General features: G+C 38.6%; 4 protein-coding genes across 4 annotated transcripts; 1 reads left to right on the forward strand and 3 right to left on the reverse strand.

Moving 5' to 3' along the window:
- Positions 1-3,178: 3,178 nt before the first annotated feature.
- LOC103928449 (U-box domain-containing protein 40) lies at positions 3,179-5,646 on the reverse strand. The gene has a single exon (XM_048578918.1). The coding sequence runs from the start codon at positions 5,009-5,011 to the stop codon at positions 3,338-3,340; it is 1,674 nt and encodes a 557-aa protein (XP_048434875.1). The 5' UTR covers positions 5,012-5,646; the 3' UTR covers positions 3,179-3,337.
- Positions 5,647-10,758: 5,112 nt separating this feature from the next.
- LOC125474821 (zinc finger AN1 domain-containing stress-associated protein 12-like) lies at positions 10,759-11,745 on the forward strand. The gene is made up of 2 exons (XM_048578920.1): positions 10,759-11,081; positions 11,162-11,745. Exons 1-2 carry the CDS (start codon positions 10,977-10,979, stop codon positions 11,633-11,635), a joined length of 579 nt encoding a protein of 192 aa, XP_048434877.1. The 5' UTR covers positions 10,759-10,976; the 3' UTR covers positions 11,636-11,745.
- A 65-nt stretch (positions 11,746-11,810) lies between these two features.
- LOC125474820 lies at positions 11,811-14,552 on the reverse strand. Its single transcript, XM_048578919.1, has 7 exons — positions 14,385-14,552; positions 13,909-14,042; positions 13,338-13,387; positions 12,741-13,234; positions 12,558-12,638; positions 12,247-12,309; positions 11,811-12,154 (listed from the first exon to the last, which is right to left on the reverse strand). Exons 1-7 carry the CDS (start codon positions 14,427-14,429, stop codon positions 12,095-12,097), a joined length of 927 nt encoding a protein of 308 aa, XP_048434876.1. The 5' UTR covers positions 14,430-14,552; the 3' UTR covers positions 11,811-12,094.
- A 1,072-nt stretch (positions 14,553-15,624) lies between these two features.
- On the reverse strand, positions 15,625-17,856 carry LOC125474822 (ferredoxin-thioredoxin reductase catalytic chain, chloroplastic-like). Its single transcript, XM_048578921.1, has 6 exons — positions 17,689-17,856; positions 17,178-17,290; positions 16,685-16,734; positions 16,463-16,534; positions 15,864-15,924; positions 15,625-15,760 (listed from the first exon to the last, which is right to left on the reverse strand). The coding sequence occupies exons 1-6, from the start codon at positions 17,786-17,788 to the stop codon at positions 15,716-15,718; spliced, it is 441 nt and encodes a 146-aa protein (XP_048434878.1). The 5' UTR covers positions 17,789-17,856; the 3' UTR covers positions 15,625-15,715.
- Between the last annotated feature and the right edge of the window lie 7,062 nt (positions 17,857-24,918).

Below are 24,918 nucleotides of genomic sequence, written 5' to 3' on the forward strand. Positions count from 1 at the left end.
TTTAACCTTTGTATTAAATTTCAAGGATCCGAATTCATTGACTGAATGTCTTTGGTGGAAGAGATCCGAAAAGACGGATCCCTTTCCGTTCGTGAAAACACGATGTCAGCATATGGCATTGTTGAATACAATTAACTAATTAACTAGTGTTGTAGCTTCCATTAAACGAGATTATAATTTAATGATGAACAAATTAGAGCAAAGCTTTTTAATTTTGAACGGATCATTTTATTGTATTAAGTTGAATTTTGTCTCTTCTTTACGTCTTTATTCAAGAACTTATTTATTTATTTATTTTAGGTGTTTTCAAAAACAAGAAGAAATTGATTTAAAAAATGCTTGCAAATTTGCATGTGCATTTCATAATTGATGTTCCAAAACTTGCATTTTTAAATTTGGGAAAACAGATTCTCGTCTTTAGGCGAAGAGAATTTTAAATGTGCTATGAACACGGACCGATACATTAAGTTTAATAATATAACTGATTGGAAGCTTTAGTGTGACATCCCACATCACCCAGGGGTGTGATCCTTATATGTATATTCTCATCCTTACCTCGCACGAGGCCTTTTGGGAGCTCACTGGCTTCGGGTTCCATGGGAACTCCGAAGTTAAGCGAGTAGCGCGCGAGAGCATTCCCAGGATGGGTGACCCATTGGGAAGTTCTCGTGTGAGTTCCCAAAAACAAAACCGTGAGGGCGTGGTCGGGACCCAAAGCGGACAATATCGTGCTACGGTGGTGGATCGGGCCCGGGAAGTGGTGCCCCCCTGGCCGGGATGTGACAATTTGGTATCAGAACCTAACCCTGGTCGCGTGTGTGCCGACGAGGACGTCGGGCCCCTAAGGGGGGTGGATTGTGACATCCCACATCGCCCAGGGGTGTGATCCTTATATGTATATTCTCATCCTTACCTAGCACGAGGCCTTTTGGGAGCTCACTAGCTTCGGGTTCCATGGGAACTCCGAAGTTAAGCGAGTAGCGCGCGAGAGCATTCCCAGGATGGGTGACCCATCGGGAAGTTCTCGTGTGAGTTCCCAAAAACAAAACCGTGAGGGCGTGGTCGGGACCCAAAGCGGACAATATCGTGCTACGGTGGTGGATCGGGCCCGGAAAGTGGTGCCCCACGGGCCGGGATGTGACATTTAGAAAAAGAAAAAAAAATCTTAATCAATTATATTATGATACTTAGTTGACCGGACCTTAATCTTGACATTCTAAAAATTTCTCATGAGGAGGGGAAGGTTACAGTTAAACATCTAACAGTCGGTCATGCTAATTAGAGCAGCGTTGGCGCGTATATTAAAATATCAGTTGAATCTCTATAAAAAAAATATCAATAGAATAAGAGAAAAAGAAATTAGAACTATAGGAACACTTCATCGTAATCGAGAATTTATTTCCATGTGAGTTTCTTACTTGTCACGAAGCTCAAAAATGGTGTTAGGGCAAGTCCCCCATCAAATAATGTCACATCTTTGTAAGAGCTTTTGGGCCTCCATTCCTTAGAAGCCGATTTTTATGATAAGTTCTACTCATAAACCAAAACTCTTATAGCTCTTAACAATTGGTATAAAAGTTGGTTTCACAATACAATTAAAACGGGAGACCTACAGGAGTGTTGATAGAGTGGCCAAGAGGACGTTGACCACGGAAGCGTAATGAAATGTTAGGGCCTAAATTGTTGACATCGGAAAATTGTTATATCTTGAAAGTTAAAATGGTTTACGAGTTCTTTGGTAACCCTAGATTACAAACTACCATATAAAAAATAAAAGAAAACTAACGAAAAGTTCAAAAAATCTTCCCTTTTAATGAAAAGCCATTTTTAAAGGTATAGTGAATAGTACCAGGGAAATGTATAAATGTGGTTTTTCGTTAAAAGTGAACAGTTGTTGCAATTTTTTTTTTTTTTCTGAAAAAAGGACTAGCTGGAGGTTAAGTCACGTCAGTTCGCAATTTATTAGCGCTAGGAATTGAACCCAGAAGACTCATAGAGGCATTTCAGCCTTCATTTGCCCACCATCATGTGATTCACCAATGTCAAGAATCGAACCTAAAACGAACCATGTGAAATACAAGCTTAGAATTCGTCCCAACCACTGGCCACCCAGTTGTGGTTGCTAGTTTGCTGCAATTGAGTTAAAGTAAGCAAAAATGCTACTCTTACCATCTAATTGTACCATCTCTCTAATAGAGATGAGACTTAGATACGTTGGCGGGCCTTATTTCTATTAGAAAGATGATACAAATGATGGTACAATTAGATGATGAGTGTAGCATTACTCACAAGTAAATGACTATTTTTCACCGTGGGCTCCATCAAATACTCTTTTTTAAATGCAAATTTTCAACAGAACACCATTGGATGTTGAAACTCGAAATTCAACGGACGTTTAGTTGGCGATAGATGTGGCATCCAAAGCTAAGCTGAAGATTGGGCCCACTACTACGAGTCTGGTTGGATGGTTCAGATGGCCCAGGGCTTGGTTAAATGTTCCTTCCCTCTCCAAAAAGCTCTTTTACTTGCACTTTATGTCAACCCACAAACTTAAGGCGGAAAAAGTCACAAGCTCAAGCCCTAAATCACTAAATGCATAATGTTAAGTCCACCACCTACATAAATTGCTATTTAGTACTATAATTTAGGGACATTTTTCTTTATTTGTGATTGAGAGGACTTATGTACGATTCTACCCAACACACACACAAGCAAAACCAACTACTTTAAATGGTACACAACATTTAAACATAAATTCTCCTGACAAAAACTACATTTTAAAATATTACGATTTGGTACCCGCATGGACGGAGCTAGAAACATCTTTTAGTTGGGACAATTTTGAAGGATGAAATAAATTAAATTTTTAATGCAATGCTATTGACTTATTGTCCAACATGATTTTGGGTAACTAGTGTTTAGAATAGTAAAATTGTAAACCGTTAATCACATGGCTCGGAAGGGTGAGAGGGTAGAAAACATGTAGAACATGAGAGGGTTTTTTAGTTGAGTGTTTGAATAGAGACTTCATTTTTAAGTATATAGATAATTTATTGTTTTAATTTGAGCATTTTTAATGGCAAAAAGAGTTGAGTGAGAACGACTGCGCCCATTGAACATATGTCGACACTACAAATGTTAATTAGGTAGTTAATTTTTTGGCTATGCAACTTTCAAATTTGTGAAGAAAATGGAATTTCATTATGCTTTTGGTATAAATTAAAAACTATGCAATTATATTTGTTCAAATTGAAAACGGCATGAACTAAATTGAAAGCACTCAAAAAATTATCATGAACAAAAACCTGTACTCGAAAAAAACCGCCAAATTATGTACTCAAAAGTCCAATGAGTTGACACTCGACCCCTCCAGTTCACCACCGGGTTGACACCGAGTTCGGCTCCCAAACCCCGAGTTGAGCACTTCCTCCCAATTCACTTCATCTTCTTCTTCCTTCTCCTTCCCTCTCATCATCTCCGACATCCGCCTCGCCTTCTCCCTCGCCCGTTCGCTTCCCTTTTTCTCCACCTCTCTTAACACCTCCACCACGCCCGCCGTCTTCGCCAGCCCTTGGAACCTCAAACCGCCGTAGCTCAACCCATACAATGTGGCCACACAGCTCTCTTGTGTCGCCTTCGTGTCAAACTCGTTTCCCCTTAACACACCCACCAAACACTCCACCCCACCCGAATCCAACAATGCGGCCCGCCCGTCGGCACACAAACTCAAATTACACAATGTGAGCAATACCCGACCCGTCATGTGACCCGACTTCACCATTCTCAAAAGAACCGGAACCGAGCCGAGCTTGACCAACTTGGACCGGTTACTCTGAACGAGCGAGAGGTGGAACAAAGCGAGTGCCGAGTCATGCCGAGTCCGCTCGCTCTGGGACCGGAGTAAGTGCAGCAATGGCGGCAACGCGCCCAAAACGCCAATGGCGGTCTTGCAGTCGTCGTCAAGTGCCAAGCTGAAAAGCGCACTGGAAGCGTGTTCCTGCGCCTCAGGGGTTCCGGCCTTGAGCACGTCGATCAGAGGAGGGAGGACTCCTGACCGTACGATCTTAATCTTGTTTGACTTTTCCAGCGACAGATTGACCAAGGCTGCGACGGAGTCCACCTGAACGGCGGTGTACCTGGATATAATCAGAGGGCGGAGGGCGGAGAGCAACCGCGGGGTGCAGAGACGGGTCCGGGTGTCCTCTCTCGTCCGCGTGATCTTCCTGAGTGAGGCCAGGGCCTCCTCGATTTCGAACACGTGGCAGCTTCTGAGCTTGATCGAGATTTCGTCTTCTACAGAGAGGGAGGGATTGCTGTTGCAATTAGGATTTAAAGTTTCAATTTCCGAGGATGAAGACGACGGGGAAGAGTAGCAGCTCGGTGGAGTTGAGAACGGGTGAGGCGGAGCCGCGGTGACCGATTCGTCGGAGCTCGAGGGGAAGTGAGTTGGGGACCGAGTCAGCTCGGTGGCCGCGAGAGTGAAATTCACTCTAGGGGTGTCCTTAACACCGTTGATCAACAGCTGATTATCCGAAACTACGACGTTCTGGGGCTTGGTTTCGTTCCGGGAACCAATGGAGGCGCGGACGATCTTCTCGGCGGAGGCGAAATCGAGGGGCTTGGGAGGATCGACGAAGGACTTGTGGCACCAGCTGAGAATGGCGGACCTGAGGGCGAGGTTGGAGATTACGGAGGAGAAATCTGGCGGCGGAGAGTCCGGGAGAGCAGGCGTGAAGCTGAGGGAGTTGCAGGCTTGGACGCAGGCGCGCTCGAAGGTGTGGCCGGACGAAACGATGACCGGGTCCGCCATGAGAGAACCGGAGATTGGACAGACGAACTCTTTGGGAGCTTGCGGCTTTGAAGTTTTCGACGGAATTCCCGACGACGACCTCTGAAAAAGCTTCCATCTCCGCCGGGGACTCGTGCTTGCACTGCTGATCATCTCCGCAGCTCTCTCCGGCGTCGCGAAAGCCCATTCGTTCTCTTTTGATTTGTGGACCATCAGCTTCATCAAAGCTTGTTGAAACTCCACACCCGAAAAAAGCAAGTTACTTTCTTCAATTCCGTATCATCTGAGTAAAAGTTCTGAGCTTTAAGCTCAAGTAAGGATTATGCCTAAACCCCATGATCCTTAATTCAAATTTAATCGGATTTTGAGAGGCTAATCAGATGGGATTATGGTTTGGATAATTTGAGCAGAGATATGGAGGTTGCTAACATTTGAAGGTAGAGTTTGGTGGGGATACGGAGAGAGAGAGAGAGAGAGAGAGAGAGAGAGATTGGTGTTATTTGTCTGATGGAGGAGACTGGGAAAAGGACTGGGATTCCGATTCCTCTGGTTTGGAAAAATTAGCCGCAATCAGAAAACAAAAGCTGGAGGTGTATCAACAACACAATCTCTTGTTCTTCTCCAACGGCTTCACTTGTGTTGTAAGTAACTCATTTCCCCTTCATTTTTCACCTTCAATAATTGGATACTAAAATTTGTATGAATTCCCTTCTATAGTGTTCTCGAGCCTCTCGCGAGTGGTTAAATTTCCGAAAGTTTTTACACTGTTTAAAATTTAGTGGACTTTTCGAACTTTTTTGGTTAATTGTGTATGTCGACTATAGATTGTTCTAAAAATCACTGCTTAGGCGTTAGGTTACTGATCACTCATTCGATTAATTTCTAAGTGTTTAAAAAATAAGAAATGACGTTTAGACCTGCCTAAATGCCCGCCTACTCTGCCCTCGACCCGCCTGGATCGTGACTATCACTTAGACAGAAAATTAATAATTTTCATTTTGCATTTTATTCTTTCAATAAATTGTAGGAGACTTGTTGAATAATTGAATGAACACTCGATATATACTTGTTCGCCATATTTTCAATATGTTTTAATACTTTATAATTTATATATCATTTCATTTTACAATTTGTGCATTTCTATACAATTATGTATTTTTTAAGTATAATAAGACATTTGCTTGTATGTTATGTAATAAATTTAATTAAAACTAAAAAAAACCGCATAGATCCCGTCTAAACACCTAGAACTCTGCCTGCCATCTAATCAGCTCTTAGCGCATTTTAGAACCTTAACTAAGTAAGAATCTTTGTTGGTTTGTATGATTGACAAGAAAGATTTAAAGTTTATAATTTTACTCAACTTTAAGGATTGCATCCACTGATTGTGATAGGCATTAGACACGACTCTATTGCTTTATCTATGAAATGAAGCTTAGCGGTCAAATTTTTTGACTAATTTCTTACAGGTTTCATTAAATAAAACTGTGGAGAAGAATATCCGTGAAGCTTATTCTTTAATTTATTTTTTACCAATTTTCCACGCATCATTTTGTAGCATGGAAAGTCTAAAAGTTAAAAACACCTTTCTAAGTTTAGACGAAATTTATGGGCGATTTGTTTTACTTCTGCTCTCTAATGTCAAGTAAATGATTGATGCTGCTCAGAGGATGTATGACAATATTCTGCTATGAATAACATGTTTGGTTTTGGAAGTATATTTTGTTGGGTCTAAACATGATGGATTCTAACACGTTACTGGGTGTATATTTCCTCTTTATAATCCATCGCATTACGTAACGAGAGAGATATCAATAAAGTATATAACTGGTTGTAAATCATTTTGATATTATGTGGTAATTTTGTGACGAGATAAATACTGACAGTATGATGTACACCGGTTGTACACAAGAACCCCATTCTAAACAGATGTTGATCCGTGAATTAACAGAAGCTTAGAGAAGGGATGATGTGGAAATTTCTGGACCATCCATCTCATTGACCACTTTTGCAGACAAATACATGCTGCTACAGCCGTTTGATTCCACCTCTGAGAAAGTTTAAAGAAGAAGGTGCTCTCTCACGCTCTCTCACGTCCTCCTTTTTCTTCAAAAGTGTTGTTTTTGTGGGCAGTATATGTCTCTTGACTTGCTATGCATGGAGGAGATGTACAACTAAGTCACAAAGAAGAAGAGCACCACTGATCATTATTGCATAAGAAATGCTAATGGAATTCTCTTAAAGTAGAATCCTTCATAAACTTTCTGTCATCTCATATTTTATGCACAATATTTTATAAGAGAATTGTTATTAGCATTCCAAAAATTTCTTTATACACTCCTCACAAGTGTTATTTTTTTTCTAATTCTAGAAAGTTTGGAGTGTCAATAACAATTCCCCTTTATAATATTGACATGAAAATTGACGTTAAACTGTGAGGTATCAGATAATTCACGAAAAATATCTCACTTTTGAGGCCCCTTTACGTTTCTCTTATTACGTATACTTATTAGTTAAGTTTGTATAGCCATATAAAATTAGAAATACCTACTTCCTTTATATCATTGTTCTAGGCTGGATAACATATCCCTTTCCCTCTTTGCCAAAGTGATTGATTCCTTTTTTCTACTCAATACATGGCCCACCCACCCTTCACATAAACTAGGGTTTTTTCTTTCTTCTCACTTTTCTTTTGTTAGATTAAACCAAGTGCTTAATTAGTTCCAAGATTTGAGATTAGTTTATGTTAATAATTTTAATTAGTTAAGAGAGGTAATCTTTCCATTTATTTTGGTTGAACACTGCTTTCATGTTTTCATGGGGAGATCAGATTCTGATCCATGATTTGGTTGTTGTCCTTCTTAATCTAATTAAGGTTGGAGTTGCAAGTTTTTAATTAAACACACACACACACACATATATGAATATTTTGCTTCCAAAATGGTTTTCTTCTAAAACACACTTAAGAAAACTAATCATCTTCTTAATTATTTGACATCTACGTCGAGATTTTAACCGTTAAATTCTTGTTCACCTCAGACTCGGAGTAAATGCCCCATCTTTCTAGGTTATCAAAAATCTTGGTTGTATTTTACATGCACTTTTCACGTGAGGTAATGCCACTAATATTTGAAGCTATGACCTGAAAACAGCTGAAGAAGATGAATATTTAGAGTTTGTGGTTTTCACTGGCACCCAATAAGCAACGCATGATTGCATGATTTAGTTAGTAGTACCAACACTTTAACGAAGAGCGGGTTCTAACCGTGTCCTTAATTAGCTCTAATAATCTTTCCATTAAGATCCAATCATAGAGGCAGGATATATATCTTTCTGACACTGGCAACAAGGAGTCTAATCCAATATATAGGAAAGGGATCCTGCCAAGTTTGGGAATCCGAACCATTGAAATTTGATCAAACGGCTAAAGTTATTACAATTTTTAAAGTGGGCCTTTGTTTGTAGCCGTTTGATCAAATTTTAATAGTCCAGATCCCCAAACTTGGTGGATTAGGAGGAAAGGATCCGGAGAGGATCCCTTTCCCAATATATATGTGGGGATGGATATGTATATATTTGAACCGTTATCTTTTAAGTTTTCTCTCAAATATCACGTCTATCAAAAATCACTCATCCTTGAAACAGTAGGACCGTGGGATTAAGGGTTTACGGTTTCTTTGTAGAATCGTATTCGTCCATTTTCTTCACTACAAATGAATGTCTTAATGATTTTGGATTTGTCTAATTGTTTGCAAATATGATATATGAATGATGTTCTAAAAGACAAATGATTTGGATCGTTAAAATACATTAAGTAGTGGGCCCCATAAAAATGTGTGCTAAAAATTGTGTAAAAAAAGTGATGCTACAGATCTGGTCATATATATATATATTATTGTGTGTACTAGTACTATATAATATTGGATATTGGACATGAAGAATTTTGATTCTATCGTCCCCTTTTGATATATAAATATATACATTTATGTGTGCCCATAGAATTAGAGAATGTTGATGTGGTTTAAGCTTTATGGAAAGAAAGAGTGTTTTCCAACTTTACAATTTGGCATGGACCTTTGTGTTTCCTTATAATATGAGTAATGCTATTCATACCATATTTTTGTACCATATTTTCATATTTAGGTGGCATTTGATATGGACAGCCACATCATTTGAATTAATCAGATTTTTAAATTTAGTTCATTATTTAATAAACTAATAATTAAGAAAAATTAGTTAATTAAATGATGATTGTGGTGTACGAGGAGGAGTCTTTCTCCTTCATTTCCTTGGGTTTTGCAAATTTTTCAAATGATGTGGTTGTCCACATCAAATGCCACCTAAGGTGGTATAGAAATATGGTATAAAAACATGGTATGAATAACATTACTCTTATAATATTGCTGCTGCATCTGCATGGCATGTTTACCTCCTTTCATCCATAGGAGGTTAGGTAGGTCGGAAGGGGATCCTCTCCGGATCCCTAATCTACCAAATCAGTGGATCCGTACCATTGAAATTTGATCCAACGGCTAAAGTTATTTTAACTTTTAAAGTGGACCCCTGTTTGCAACCGTTGAATCAAATTTCAATGACATGAATTCCCTGATTTGGTGGATTAGGAGGAAGGGATCTGAAGTCCCTTTCCCAGGTAGGTGACCATCTTCATGTAAAAAGCGCATTATGTTTAGCTTTTGTCTAATCCTTCATGTCTTGTCGACGGAGATGGACTTATCTATCTCCGTCACAGTGTTTTTTATCTTTATCTCTCTCCTTACGTGACGTGATCAATCATGATAGATAGAGACAGAGAACGAGAGATACTGCCATGGGAAAGGGAAGTATTTTCACTTGTGAAATTCCTGCTATGAGCTTCAAGGAATGAAGAGTAGGGGAAACAGGGTAATTCGAACGTAATTTACATAAAGAAAAGAAGGGGATTTTCTCTTGGGGCATTGGATTCTCGCGGGCAATTTGAAACCGAAAGAAAAAAAGGAAACGCCTTTGGCTCCACCAACCTCTCTCAAATGCCATTTCAATTTATACAAGCGATATTTTATTTTAAATTAATCTACATTTGTATTTAGAGGAATTTGAACACAGGTGCATATAGGAGAGCCATTCATCCTTACAAATGTGGAAAGATTTTTAAGTGTCTTCGAAACATGAGTACATAAGTCATATGATATTATGCAACGTCAACAAATCATACACTATTTTAGATGTTTATGAAACTTGTAGCTAGTATTCGTTCTTGATCTTTATCATCTATAAAAGGATCCAAAACATATACAATCTTAAGAATGGGCTACAAAGTTGGCGTCCTATCTTTTGTGAATGGGCTACTGAGGATTAATTGGTCACTGGCAAATGCCAAGTTTAAAATTAGGTGGTAACCCATTTCGTTTACTCACATTACACAAAACAAGCGTTTGGATCTCTTTCTTTCCTCTTTCTAACTGTCCACATCTTCACGTATTTGGACTCCAGACACAGATATTTTGAGAGGCTCTCAGACTCCACATCCATGTCCATTTTTCGGTGTCCTTGAATAATCAATGGTCTTTATTTTTTGAGAATTTTTAACGAAAAATTTCTGATACTGTTCATTTTAACTAAAAATCATATTTTTACACTAAAAATTCAATCATGGTACTATTCAATTACCTTTAATTTTGTCCTTACTGTTAAAACTCAAAATTTTCAAGTCATTTTCATTAGTTTTCCCTATTTTTTTTGTTCAAAAAAAAAAACAATAACTACTAACTTTTGTGGAAAACCTTCAAGAGTTTAATCGGATAAAAACTTTTTATAATTTCAATTGTCATGCTCTAATTTTTTTTTTTCTTTTCATTTTTTTGTCGACCGATAAATTTTATTAGATTATATGTTAGATGAACAAACGACGAAGTTCAAAAAAATTCTAATTTTTGTGGGTCTATCTATCTTGTATTTTTTTGGAGGGATATATGCCGTCAAGGAGGAAAGGAAAGAGGAGGTCGTGCGAAACTAGAAACTTGCGTCTCCTGCAATCCGCGTCAAACCTGGTTTTGGCTTCCGCCCCAAGCCAACCCCAGACCTACCGACCGACCTTGTCTCTCCCTCTATATATTAACCTTCCAAGAGGGGCCGGCTGCCAATCCAAGACCAGAGATTCCAAGGGAATTGAATTCAGATTACGAACAAGATGACAGGAGGAACAGAAGCTTTCCCGGATTTGGGAAGACACTGCCAGCTCTCCGATTGCAACCAGCTCGATTTCCTCCCCTTCCAATGCGACGGTTGTCGTAAGGTACGTTGGGCTTCGTGGATTCGATTCGGAAAATCAAGCGTTTTGCATTTTTTGATTGCCTTGAATTTACGAATGTGCAGGTTTTCTGCGTTGAGCATCGGTCCTACAAGTCCCACGAGTGCCCGAAATCGGACCACAACAGCAGAAAGGTGGTGGTTTGCGAAATCTGCTCGGCCTCCATTGAAACCACCGGCCGCGACGGCGAACAAGACCAGAAATTGCTGTTGGAGAAGCACGCCAAGTCCGGAAATTGCGACCCCAGAAAGAAGAAGAAACCAACCTGCCCGGTTCGGCGGTGTAAGGAGATTCTCACGTTTTCGAATACCAGCACCTGCAAGACCTGCCAGATCAAGGTTTGCCTCAAGCACCGGTTCCCGGCCGACCATGTTTGCAGGAAGCCGACGGCGGCACAGCCGTCGTTGGTGGGGAAGGCTGTGAGCTGGAACGACAAGTTCATGGCTGCTTTTGCTTCGAGGGAAGGGAAAGAATGTGGGAAGAGTGCGCGGGATTCCAAGTCTTCGGCTTCGAGTGCGCCTTCTGTTCGAGCTTATTGAGAGATTGTTCATCTGCTTCCACAATTTGATGTTTGTCCCAAACGACATCGTTACGTTGTAATTCTTTGATTCAATTACAGTACACAAATAAACGTTTGATTCCTCCTTAACCGCAAATCACAGTCTTCCGAAAATTATACAGACACAAATGCATGAACAAAACGAGAAACCGACGTGCAATGTACAAAGTAACTAAACATTAAATTCATACATTCATTTGTTCATGTCTTAGTTCTATGTATAAAATACAACACAAACCCTATCTTTCAAATCGACAACACGACACCTATAGAGGAGGAGGAATTATTCAAACTAATCAACCCCTCTCGAACCTCAACTTCAACTATATTTCAGATACAACGGGTGAAAGTACAAACAAATGAAATGCGATTGGCACAGCGGCAATCTTCTATCCTCCGTTCTTAGTAAGATCTTTTGTTGCATCGGTAAAAGTAGAGATTATGGTGGTTGCCGTTTAGTACGGGGCAAAAGTGCAAGAAGGATCTTTTTTCTTGGTCCCTGAATATTAAGCAACCTCTGTGAGAACGGATCAAGTCCCATTGCAACGAGCATGCGGATAAGAGATGAAGCTTAGAGTGAATGAAACTTACCATCGGTATGCCCAGCTCCTTGAGATCCTTATCCCCCATCTGCTTCAAAGCAGTCATGTCCACCTGCAAACCCAACAACCGAGCATTGAGAAACCTGACGTCCACAACCAAGACGAAACATAGAACCTAAATTCGTCTTCGGTTATATTAGTATTTCTCGTTGGATTGATCAGATTTCCCCTTTAAAAACATAGATATTATTCCCTATTTTAGATGCTGTGTCAAAAATCAGATAACGACGGCCTATAGTCTTCATCCAAATTAAGGAAAGCAAATTTAAATGAAAAATTCAAAACGGCCAGGTAACTTACTTCTTCAGCCTGGAAAATAATGGCATATTTTCCCAAACTAAGGCTATGCAACAAGCCAGCAACAGTTAGAGTTTCATCCACCTGTACAAACGCAGAGATAAACTCATCAAATTTGAAGTAGCAATACAAGACCAGATTTCCTAAAATTGAAGCTAAAATGGTGCAATTGCCATAAGGTAGTACCATTTGTGAACTTCTCTGCAGACTGGCACTTGGTGGTGCAAACTGTGCTATTGGCCTGGCAGCTTGAGGGTTAGCTTTCATTGTGAAAATAAAGGAGTCTGTTGGCTGAGAAGAACCAACCATACCAATTCTCGGGAACTGGCCAGCTCTAGAAGCGTCAACTGGCCTAAATGATGATGGTGGGTGCAGCTCTCTTGGTGGGGATCTACCTCTGAATCCATCTGTAGTTGGAGAAGAGTAGAAGTTTCTTCGAGAATTTACCTGGTATAGATCAGCGGGACTTTCTCTGGGAGGAACCTGCCTCATGGTGTTACTTCCATTTGTTTCTGAATTATGCTGCAACACCTGGTATTTCAGTGAAGGATGAACAGGTTTTGAAAGCTTTGCACGAGGGTCCATCTGCTTGCGCTCTTCAACAACTCCGCCAATTTGCTTCTTAAATAATCTTTTACGCAACAATTTCAATCTGAGGTCATTTCGACTGATTCGTGAATCTTCACTTGGTTTAATGCACCAGAGTCAATACAAAGAAACCATATAAAGAACAATAAACGATACATCATGGTAATATCAGTGATATCACATAAGATAGTTTACCTTGCAGTGTTCTATCACCCTCATTCCATTTTATGCCATCTCCTCGTTGCCTGAAAATTGATATTGAACACATCATGATAGGACTAAAAACGCATCTGACATGTTACTGCCTGAAATACCAATTCTCAAAATGGGACAACCATAAAAACGTTACTGCCATCATAATCAAACTTCTGTAAATTGATAAACGTAGATCTCTGATTGTCGCCAAACAAACTTAAAAAGAAAGGCGAAAACAAATAAATTATTTTCACATTTTTCAAACTACGCTTCTAATTAATGATCAAAATGCACCAGCCTACTCCTAAATCAGACCGTTCTCAACATGAAAATCCTTCAAGAGCTAGTTCTAGCAATGGTGGTGGCTTGCACGGTAGAAGATGTTAAAACATTTCTGGGCATTGGATACCACGAGTTCACTGTAATAACTAATAACAACCATAAGAAGGAAACAAACTATTGGAGAATCACAAGCATCCTCAACACACAGCATCTGAAGAACTACTGAAACGAGTAGTATGCTGATATGCCAGGCAAAAGTTATGGACATAAACGAGATAGAACGATGTACCGCTTGCCCGAAGAAAACGAAAAACCATGAGCATTACTCCCAAGTCTGTCTGCCATTCGTTTACTTCCAGAAACCATCCCACTATCACCACGCATTTTCCCAGAGTTGGATACAAATCCTCCTCTCTCCACAACCTACAAATATTTCAACAAATAAGCAACCAAACACACAAATCAACCCGAATTCGCATTCAAGCCGGTTCTTCAGCCCAGAATATTATGAGCCATTCAGCCAAGTCCAGCACAACACAAAAGTTCGTCAAAGCATTCCAAATAGCTAAATAGGATGAATTTGAAGCTCAAGAAATTGAATCTAATTTAGTAAACGTAAGATAAAATTGATCCCTTTCCCTTTGAAGCTGATTAATGTGGAAAATTACACAATTTGGATAATTGCAACCATCCCCTTCTTCCTCACAGATTCAATTGGCGAAGAAAAACACAGAAACAAGAACGAATGCAGAGAAGAAAAGTTACCTGGCCAGAGCGACCGAGAGTGATGGTAACCCTCGAATTCGACATACTTAGAAGTCAAAATCCCCAATTGATTTCAGAGCCAAACCCTAATCTCTCTCTCTCTCTCTCTCTGTGCAGTGCAGATGCTGCGATTTGCAGAAAGAAGAAAGGTATAATCCATTGATGCCATCCATGCTGCGGAGTTGGCAGTCGCCACCCGGTCAGGTCAATCCGATGGAATGGAGGCCTATGTTTTTCCAGCGGCCCCACCACCTTCAAAGCCCACTTCTTTAGATATTAGAAACGTTGAGGCCCATTAGCCTGATTTTTAATTAATTTTACCGAATATCTAAGGGGTATGCCCTTTGTCACTCAGTACTACGGTATAGTGATATTCTTCTTCACTTGGAAGTGAGAGGTCTTAGGTTTGAATCTCATGGATGGTGAATTCGATACCAAATTAAGCTGTCCATTATGTGGGTTAGTCGAACTCCCCTCCCTTTAGTGTAAAAATATCGAGGTACTAAAAAAAGAAAGGTATTCTCTTTATACACCACGTTTTACTTCTCATATACCTCTTGTTAATGTCTGAATCCTGTGTTTGGAGCTTGCAGACTGAGAGATACAAATCACTCATTTTCAATCTTACGACCTTCATTATCCTATTCTATTGGCTCACTTCACAAAAATCCAACAACTTAAATAACCCAGATCTCTCTTTTAGACAGTTTGAGCCTTTCGGTCCACAAGCTTCGGACACAGATCCGGAGTGGATCTCATTCCCAATTTTAAACGACTCGAATCTCAAAAACTCAAAAACTTAAATTTAAAGAGCTGCGAAAAAAGAGATCTAAAGTGAATCTCATTCCTAGTTTTAAAGAGCATATAATTCTTTTCTTAATTGTAACCGTCCACGTGTCAGGTGAACAAATCCAAAAGGCATCATTCCATGGGAATTTCTTTTGGACTTTGGAGCACAAAAGCCAGGTGGCAAAGATTCAATTGGGTTTGCGGATAAGGAGATCAGTTAAATTTAAATTACAAGAAAATCATGAGAATATGGCAAAGTCCAGGGGCTGCACCATAATTCTTGAATAATTGCATTAAAAGGATTAGTACGTCACCAGAAAAGAGAAGTAATTTCCACACTTCTTTTCTCTCTCTACACGTCCCGGGTTAATTTTGACCTCTAGATTGAGTAAATGAAAGGAACGTCAAGAGACGGAAACAAACGGAGGTCCGTAAAAGGAGATAACGGAGAGATTCAAAATATGAGCTTTTTTTTTCTTTTTTCTTTTACAAATACAGAAGTGGACTGTTTACACATGCTTGTTAATACGCACTAAAGCTTATTACATGTTTGCTGTTGATTCTTTGATCTCTTCCAGGGAGATTGTCTGCATTGCACAACAGTTGTGAAGGTAAGCAATTAGGTTATTAAAACCGTAACGGATGAACGGGACTACGTAAGATTTTCTCAAAGAATGATGTATGAAGTACCTGTTCCGGTCCGGCAAAATCATTGTCCGGAGTGAGAAAGAGCATGCAGTGGCATTCCTTCCTGCCAACACAGATTCACAGTTTTCGTAAGAACCAGGTTTACATATACAGACATCGTTTTCATATAATGATCGCTTGAATGCAAATGTTGAGAGTTAAAGCTGGCTTTGAGCAGAAAATTCAGACTAGGAAGACATAAACACAAGAACCTCAACAGCAAAGAATACAATTTTGGTTTTGGTATTCCAACGGCCATCTGGTTGAAATTTGCAAGAACTATCGGCATTTCACCGGAAACTTCAAATGAGAACTTTGATTTCAGCTAGCTAGCAAATATCTGGTTTTGCCATCTCCTTATTATGTCTTTAGCTAGCTAGCAAATATAACACTAAGCCTACTTATCCTTGATTTCAGGCTGAGTACCAAAAATCTTTTGCCCACAATGATTTGCCGATATATCCCAATCGTAATCTAGTACTTCAAAGCTTATGACACTACGTTTCCATATCAGGTATACAAATCTATAATCTAACGGAACGAAAAATGTAGAGAAAAACTGGTTCGTATACTAATTTCACAAAATACTGAAATATATGTACCTCTCTCTCATAGGAACACATGGGCAGTTCCAAAAGCCTTGGCCTGCCTCGGCAGGTTTATCATCATAATGCCTGCAACACAATAGATTCAGACTCGGAAAGCATGACATGACATGAACATGAATCGACTTTGACACTGGTAAGGTGTTTGAGGCAGAGGGCAAAGTAAGAACACCATCGACTCCTAGTCAAGAAAAAAAATACTAAGGAACAGATGCTTACCGACAAGGGCACAGCGGAGCTCCCAATGAATCTTTATGGTCTGCCAATCCCTGTTGAGTTTCCAGGATGAGTTTCTTTCACATATACTATCGTACAAACACAGTTTAGTCAACCGAATTACGATAATGAAGGATCCAAGTATATATATAATCTCAGGATGCCATATCCATTTGAAAGGGATCTTTTTGCCCCAAATAAATTCTCTTGTGAATTGTGATGCAAAAGACGAAGAACTACAGCAGCAAGATACTGAATCAAAGAACTACGCATATAGGGGTCGATTTAAGAGAACAATTCAAAGGTGTTTGATAGTCTATTGGATCTAGGGGGTCAGGGGTACATGTTCTTTACTGTTCCAACCCCTGGCGGAAGGCCCGAAGCTCATAAAGTAATCGGCTTTGAAGTCGATTTGAGTCCTTCCAGTATACAATGATATGGAAAATACTTAAGACAGTTCTAATTAAGCATACAACATAAGTAAGTTAATCCACACCTTGATAACAACAGAGGTAACTCCCTTATCGACACAGAAATATGTTCCGGACTTGCGAGCATACTGCTCAGAGAACTTCCTCATGATTTCAACAGACTTATCTGACGGCTCCGCTGCCAGAAACATTCAAAATTTAAAGCATCCATTAGTGCAACATTCACGAGCAAAATTCTGACCGAAGCTCAAAAATGTCAAAAATTCACCATCTTTGCAATCAAATAACAAAATTATGAAATCCCAAATTCTAATTGTAATTCAAGCTGAAAAATGTATATTAATCAAGCAAGTTAAAATTTTTTTTTTAATCAAACAACAAAATTATGAAATCCCAATGCTCCCACAGAGTTCGAGTCTACTAATGAAGCAAGTTTAAATTTTTACAATTTGGAATCGCATAAATCTAACAACGTTCAGCTGGTGCTATAAATCTGAAAGCTCAATAATTATAAACTCAAAAAATAAAAAATTTGAAAAAAAAAGAAGAAGATGAAGAAGTTGGAGAATTGCTAACCATTAGCTATGATTACAGGGCGGCGCGTGGAGCGGTTGAGAGGAGAAACGAAGGACGCAATGCTGGCGCCGAACGACGGAGCTTGGAGTTGCAGAGTCATGGCCTCTGAGACTGATGAGAGTGTGGAGTGGAGCGCTGTGAAATTAAATTATACTTTCTGGGTAATAATCCGTTCGTTTATATAATTTTTGAGGAATTTAATCTTGGAAGTTTGGGGATTTTATGATTTAATTTGGTAATTGGCATTTAATAAAGTTGTGGAAGTAAAAGCCGTTGCCCGCCACACGTTGAGAATATCGGTTAAGGAAACACACCAACCACTCGGTCCGCTCACCGCTATACCAACGAATCTAACCCCCTTCCTTCCGAACCCTTCCTTCCTTGTTATTAGGCCTTGGGACTTTTGCTTTCTGGGTTAGCTATGAGCCCAGCCCATTTATATGTGGTTATAATTCAATTTTGACCTAAAAGACAGTCCCTAAATCGCGAGGGGTTAGAGATGGGTAAGATACGTATGAGTTTGGGTAACTGAGATTATCCGTCCATTTAAAGTTCACGGTTAGGGTTTTGGGTAACCGTATAGACGAACAAACGGTTATGGGTACAACCATTTATCCGTGAAATTTAAATGGGTGGTTATGGGTGTTATCCGCGATTATAACATGTATCTATCGGTATTGAGTATTACCCACAGTTATAACGGGTATCCATTTACCCATTTAATTTAATATATGTAAACTTTTGGAGCTTTGAATTTTCCACGGTTATAAAGGGTATCCATTTACAAAATAATCGGTGCGCACATGATTATTGTGTTTTTGGACTAATGAAATGAAATGGTTTTCTTAAATCATGTTTCAGTTGCCATTGATGCTATTAGGAACGGGGAATGAAATTGTTATTGTGTGTTTACGAATCATGTTTCAGCTTCTGAAAATGCTTATAAGGGAGTACTAACTGATGTTCCAAAGCCTGGAGGTGGCGGTTATAATGGGTATCCATCAGAATATTTTGGAGCTTTGAATCATCTAGTATTCAAGATAATGACTACTTTTTATTTTTTGAAGCTTTACTTTGTAATCATATGGATTATAATTAAAGACTTGCTGAGGTGGGCAGAAAAATATCGTTCGTTAACTATTATTTCAATTATTGGATTGTATGAGGACTTAAATTATTAAAATAGGGAAATGCATGCTAAAATGTACCTATAATGGTGTTTAATTGTCAGAAAACGAAAATTATGACAAATTTTTCTTTTATAATTTTCAAGTTGTTAAAAAAAAAAAAAAACATGTAGACGGGTAAAAAAGGGGTAAATGGGTAAAAAAAAGGATAAACGGCTTCAAAAACAGCTAAACGGGTAAATAGTTATGGTTAAATGGGTACACGGTTATGAGTATGGTTAACCGTTTATAAACGGTTATGAGTATGGATATAACCGTTTATGCAATTACCCAATGGATAAACGGTTATGCGGGTATGAACATAAACGGTTATGGGTAAATAACCGCGGTTACCCGCCCGCCATAACTGTTGCCCATCCCTAGGTAGGATGACTATATTTCTAGGAGCGAACTCTAGGCAAATATGAAGTTGTATGGATATAAGTTATGCCTTGGAATGTGAAGTTGTATGGATATAAGCTATAAGTAATGCAACTATGAATCTCGTGAAGAGTTTGATCCTGGTTCAAGATGAACTCTGGGGAATGCTTCACACATGCAAGTCGGATGGAAAGTGGTGTTTTCAATGGTGGACGGGTGAGTAACGCGTAAGAACCTACCCTAAATAATAATAATAATAATAATAATAATTCATCTGAATTGAATTTGCTACATCAAATTTTTGATATTGGAAAGAGAACTATCACTAAATTAACAGGAGGTACTCGTGTATTAGTCTCGATGTAGATTACTTCAATTCTCATCCAACAGTATAAATACAAGAGAGATGCATCAACCACATCTACATAATACGAAGACTATCTACATGCGAGTTTGGGACTTGTTTTTCTCTAAAATGTGATGTTGTTGCCCAATTTAACGAGTGGAGTTTTCTTAATTTGTATTATTAAGAGATCACACATGAACACATCACACTAATTATTTTAGTTCAAATAGTCTTAGTTGTCTAGTCCAGGCTATCAAACAAGGCCAGAAAAAGTGTTGCCCCCATCACTAGCTAAGCAAGAATTCAAGGAAGTTCATTAATGAGAGAAGTGGTGATCTTCTCTTGCTTGGTGGGAGAGAGAAAGCTTCCAGACCGCCTTTTCCAGCCAAATAGTGAGCTTACTCAACAAGGAGCACTAGCTGAAAGCGGCCGGGAATGAGTACCTATCCCTTGGGAATAGAACCTAACTAGGGCAAGGCATCATTTCATGGATAAATTATTCTTGAGAGAACTCAGAGAAGCAGCCCTGTAGATAGAGCACTTTCTTCCCTTTCATCTCTGTGTATGTGAGTGTATTTTGTAAACTTAAGGTAATATGTATTTATAGGAATTCGACGTGAAAGCAAAGTACCGACTATCGACTACATAACGCCCTTCCCTCCTCCTTTATCCAAGCTTGGGACCTCCAGCATATTATAGACAAGATTCAAATTCATTAGTTATACTAATAAACTCCTCAAGTGCAGGATACATATAGACATGAAGCCCAGGAGTACATCATCCATATACATATGGCAAGCCAACTTAACCAAATCCTATCCAGACAAATTGTAATCAACATTCAACAATATTCATTTCAAAACGGTCGAATGACTGCACAACCTGGACAGATGAGATTCGCTGCTGAAGGGATGAACTTAGTAGCTACCTTGACCACAAGCAAATATATTTCATTAATTAATTTCAATTTTTTGATACACTAGACCACAAGCAAATATATTTCATAAATTAATTTCAATTTTTAGATAAAAAAATATTACTTGGATTTTGCAAAACCAGTACATATTATACAAGTGTATTAGTTAATTACTCCTCATTTCCTAGTAATAGTATAGCTTCTTGCTAGCTGTTCTAAATTATTATTATTACACCCTTATGTAAGAATCAAGTTTTCCTGCCTTTTTATTTAGGAGAGTGTTATCTACACACCTATTTTGCGACTCACTTATCTCTCAAATTTTGACTATCAAATCGAATGAATTGAAGAACAAAAATAACAAAAAATTAACAAATGTGTGAGAAGTAAAAATATATGGATGAATAACATTTTTCTATATTTACCACGTGCAGTCATGAAATGAATAATATCCCACAAACAAAATGAACAAATATGAAAAATATCAAACAAGAGATTATTCAGTATTCCCGGAACATCAAAACCACAAAGCCACATAACAAGATATGGCATTTGCCTTAATCATCAAACTGTATCATGTATATTTGGTGAAAGATAATGGATTAAACTTAATCTATTTGTTCAAATATGAAAATCCCTCAGTGCAAACCCTAATAAAGATCTAAATGGACAAGAGTCAAGTTTCAAGCAATTAAGTTACCTGATTAATTAACATAAATAAATCAAATCTTTCAGCAGTACATATATATTAATAATACACTTGCATTCCATGCATGATGAAATTTGAACCATATATAATAAATTAAATTGATCCACATATGTCTTCAAGCTTAAGCTAGTATTAAGTTGCACAGATAATAATTCTGATCATTTAAGCAAAATAATTCGTACACACAGAGGGAGAGATTTTGGGGGGGGGAGGGGCACAGAGAGAGAGAGAGAGAGAGAGAGAGAGAGAGCGAGAGAGCGAAGAGTTTCTTTCCAAAATAGCGAGTACTCTCTTGATAACCTAACAAACAAAACCAGAGCAGAAATCCCTGCTAATACACAAGATCTAAACTTCTTCACACAAATAAAGTACGTAAAGAAACAATAACTTGAAAACTCCAGATTTGCTTGCTTTGATAGCAAATCGTCGTCGTCGGACCAAGATGCTTGATTCCCCAAAAGCACAAACACTTACACAAAAGCTTTGAAATACAGTAAGAAGAGGAGAGAGACTCATCAGACTCTTCACTTTCTCTCACCACCAAGGAGTAAGAAAGGTGATAGCTATAGCTGAGCTGAGCTAGGGTTTCAGCCGGCCGCTAGAAATCATGATGAGAAAGTTTTCTTTTCGTTTTGGGTCGTCACTTCTTCTTTTTCTTCTTTTTTCTTGGTGGTAACTTCAAAGACAGTAATGATGATGCTTTGGTCTTGGGGTTTGTGGTGGGGTGGTTGAAGGAGGTGGTGAAGTTGCAGGAGGGGATGGTGTGGGAGCAATGATGGCGATAAAGAAGGTAAGGAGAGGACATGATGATTGCTGTTTGGCTTCTGGCGTTGAAGGAAAGGCAAAGAAAATGTCTAGGTTTTTTGTGTCCTTCTCTTTTTCTTCTGACACATATGCAGAGAGAGAGAGAGGGTAGAGAGAGTGTGTGAGTGATGATGACATCCATTCATCAAGCCAAACCCTAGCTACTCTTCATCTGAATTCAAGGCTCGTACGTGTCAAATAAAACCCACAGTTTCATCTCATTAGTTTGGGAAAAGGGAAAGGGATCCTCTCCGGATCCATTCCATCTAATCCTCCTCGTCAAATAATCTGGATTTTTAAAATTTGATCCAACGGCTACAAACATGGGCTCACTTTAAAAGTTATAATAACTTTAATCGTTTGATCAAATTTCAAGGGTCCGGATTGTTTGATTAGGAGAATTAGATGGAAGGAATCCGGAGATGATCTCTTTTCCTGGGGATCATGTGGTCATTCATCATACATCGTGCGATCATCAGTTTTCGTTAAGTACTATTTATATTTAATTTTAAATTTCAAATGATTTCTAACTGCACAATGTATGATGAACAACTATCATTTTCCTTTAGTTTGGGCTCGTTTGATAATTTATTTAATTTTGGGTTTTTTATGGGAGTTTTAATAAAACACTCCCGGTATTGTTCACTTTTAACGAAAAACCACATTTTTACATTTCTCTGGTACTATTCACTACACCTTTATTTGTCATTTTTCATTAAAACGAAAGTTTTTTTTTTTTTTTAACTACTACTTTTTGTTAGTTTTCCTTTTTTTTTTTTTTTATTAACACCCACATATTGTTGAATACACCCCACTTAAAAATGTAATACTAAACAATTTGTAATTCTAATATGAAATGACTATTCGAGCCTTCATAGCTACTTTTACTCTCCATTGTAGAACAAGACAACACGTTGATGAAAAAATATCTTTTGATGAACACAACAAAAAATGGAGTTTTGCTCCTCATTCATTCGTTGGTTTTCACATTCAAGAAATTATTTAAATAATAGAATAAAAATTTGACTTTTTGCAAAGCTTTGTTCTAATTGGAATCCAAGAAATAGGAAGAAAACTAGAGAATGTTGTAAAATTTTAAGATGTAATTAAATGTAATATTCTTGTGGTTGTTTGATGATGAAGAAAATCAATGTTTTTTTGGCTGGTTGGAACTGAGACATGACCTTATAAGAATCGTTCCTACCATTTGTCCATCAAGCTTTTTAGAATCCAATGTGATTGTTCAAGAAAATTTGACGGATGTTTATAAATCAAACAGCAAGATGGAGATTTTATACCACAATTTAATTCTTCTTCCTTGTCTTTAAAATGTGGTTATTCTTTTGTTTGAAAGAGATGAAGAGTTTGATGTGTGGTTAATTAGTTGATGATTGTGGGATGTGTGAGGTGTGTGAGGTGTGAGGTGTGAGGGTAGTATTGGAAAATATGTGGGGTGTGTTAAGAAAATTTTTAATTTAAAAAGAAAATGTGGAGTGTAGTCAACAAAATGTGATGTGTTAATAAAACAAACCTTTAATTTTTGGGAAAACTAATGAAAAGGGTTTGAAAATTTTGAGTTTTAACAAAAATGACAAAATAAAGGGTAAAGTGAATAGTACTATGATGGATTTTTTCGTGTAAAAATATGATTTTTCGTTAAAGTGAACAGTACCGGGAGCTTTTCGTTAAAGTTCCCTTAATTTTTAACTTTTAGTTTTCGTTTGAACTTTTTTGGTTTAATTTTTTATTTTCACCTTTTAATAAATTGAAACTAAAAATTGTTATCACATGAATTTTTTATTAAAAATAAATAAAAATAAAATGGTTATCAAATAAAGTCTAATAATTTATCTTTCTTATTAGCAATTGAATTTTTTGAAATACTTAGTGTCACATCCCCGTCTGGGGCACACCACTTCCCGAGCCCGCTCCACCACCGTAACACGATATTGTCCGCTTTGGGCCCCAACCACGCCCTCACGGTTTTGTTTCTGGGAACTCACACGAGAACTTCCCGATGGGTCACCCATCCTGGGAGTGCTCTCGTGCGCTACTCGCTTAACTTCGGAGTTCCCATGGAACCCGAAGCCAGTGAGCTCCCAAAAAGCCTCGTGTTAGGTAGAGATGAGAATATACATTTAAGGATCAGTCCCCTGGGCGATGTGGGATGTCACAATCCACCCCCCTTAGGGGCCCGACGTCCTCGTCGGCACACACGCGGCCAGGGTAAGGCTCTGATACCAAATTGTCACATCCCCGCCCGGGGCACACCACTTCCCGGGCCCGCTCCACCACCGTAACACGATATTGTCTGCTTTGGGCCCCAACCACGCCCTCACGGTTTTGTTTCTGGGAACTCACACGAGAACTTCCCGATGGGTCACCCATCCTGGGAGTGCTCTCGTGCGCTACTCGCTTAACTTCGGAGTTCCCATGGAACCCGAAGCCAGTGAGCTCCCAAAAGGCCTCGTGTTAGGTAGAGATGAGAATATACATTTAAGGATCAGTCCCCTGGGCGATGTGGGATGTCACACTTAGGGACCTTTTGATAACTATTTTGTTTTTACTTTTTTTGTTTCTACATCTATCTTCCACCATTATTCCTCCACTCTTATACCTCGTCCCCTCCTCCAATCTAGCACAAAATTAAAAACTAAGTAATTATCAAACCGGTAATGAGAGAGGATTTCTATTTTTTTTTTGTTTTCGACATTTTAGTCAAAATAGTCTCTGAGATTGACATAACTCCTCACTTTGGTCCCTGATATTTGAAATTGATAGAAGTGGTCAATGAGTTTGTCCATCGTCAATTATTTTGGTCATTATGTAGAAAATCTCTGTTGAATAAGAACCAAAATAATAAAAATATCCTCAATTTAATAAACAATGGGCAAAAATAATTTTTATA

This window comes from the organism of the source record quoted next, unplaced genomic scaffold, assembly GCF_019419815.1.
Source record: "Pyrus x bretschneideri cultivar Hongxiangsu unplaced genomic scaffold, Pyrus_bretschneideri_v1 Contig13, whole genome shotgun sequence".
NCBI lineage: Eukaryota > Viridiplantae > Streptophyta > Magnoliopsida > Rosales > Rosaceae > Pyrus > Pyrus x bretschneideri.

Bases quoted from the DNA above. Each gene is read 5' to 3' on its own strand.
- LOC103928449 (XM_048578918.1), bottom strand. From the start codon at position 5,011: ATGAAGCTGATGGTCCACAAATCAAAAGAGAACGAATGGGCTTTCGCG.
- LOC125474821 (XM_048578920.1), top strand. From the start codon at position 10,977: ATGACAGGAGGAACAGAAGCTTTCCCGGATTTGGGAAGACACTGCCAG. The intron at 11,082-11,161 runs GTACGTTGGGCT...ACGAATGTGCAG, and splicing joins AATGCGACGGTTGTCGTAAG to GTTTTCTGCGTTGAGCATCG.
- LOC125474820 (XM_048578919.1), bottom strand. From the start codon at position 14,429: ATGTCGAATTCGAGGGTTACCATCACTCTCGGTCGCTCTGGCCAG. The intron at 14,043-14,384 runs GTAACTTTTCTT...AAATATTTGTAG, and splicing joins CTCTCGGTCGCTCTGGCCAG to GTTGTGGAGAGAGGAGGATT. The intron at 13,388-13,908 runs GTACATCGTTCT...ATCAATTTTCAG, and splicing joins TCGTTTTCTTCGGGCAAGCG to GCAACGAGGAGATGGCATAA.
- LOC125474822 (XM_048578921.1), bottom strand. From the start codon at position 17,788: ATGACTCTGCAACTCCAAGCTCCGTCGTTCGGCGCCAGCATTGCGTCC. The intron at 16,735-17,177 runs GTGTGGATTAAC...GAAACTCAACAG, and splicing joins TTACCTCTGTTGTTATCAAG to GGATTGGCAGACCATAAAGA. The intron at 15,925-16,462 runs GTACATATATTT...CTGTGTTGGCAG, and splicing joins TGTGTTCCTATGAGAGAGAG to GAAGGAATGCCACTGCATGC.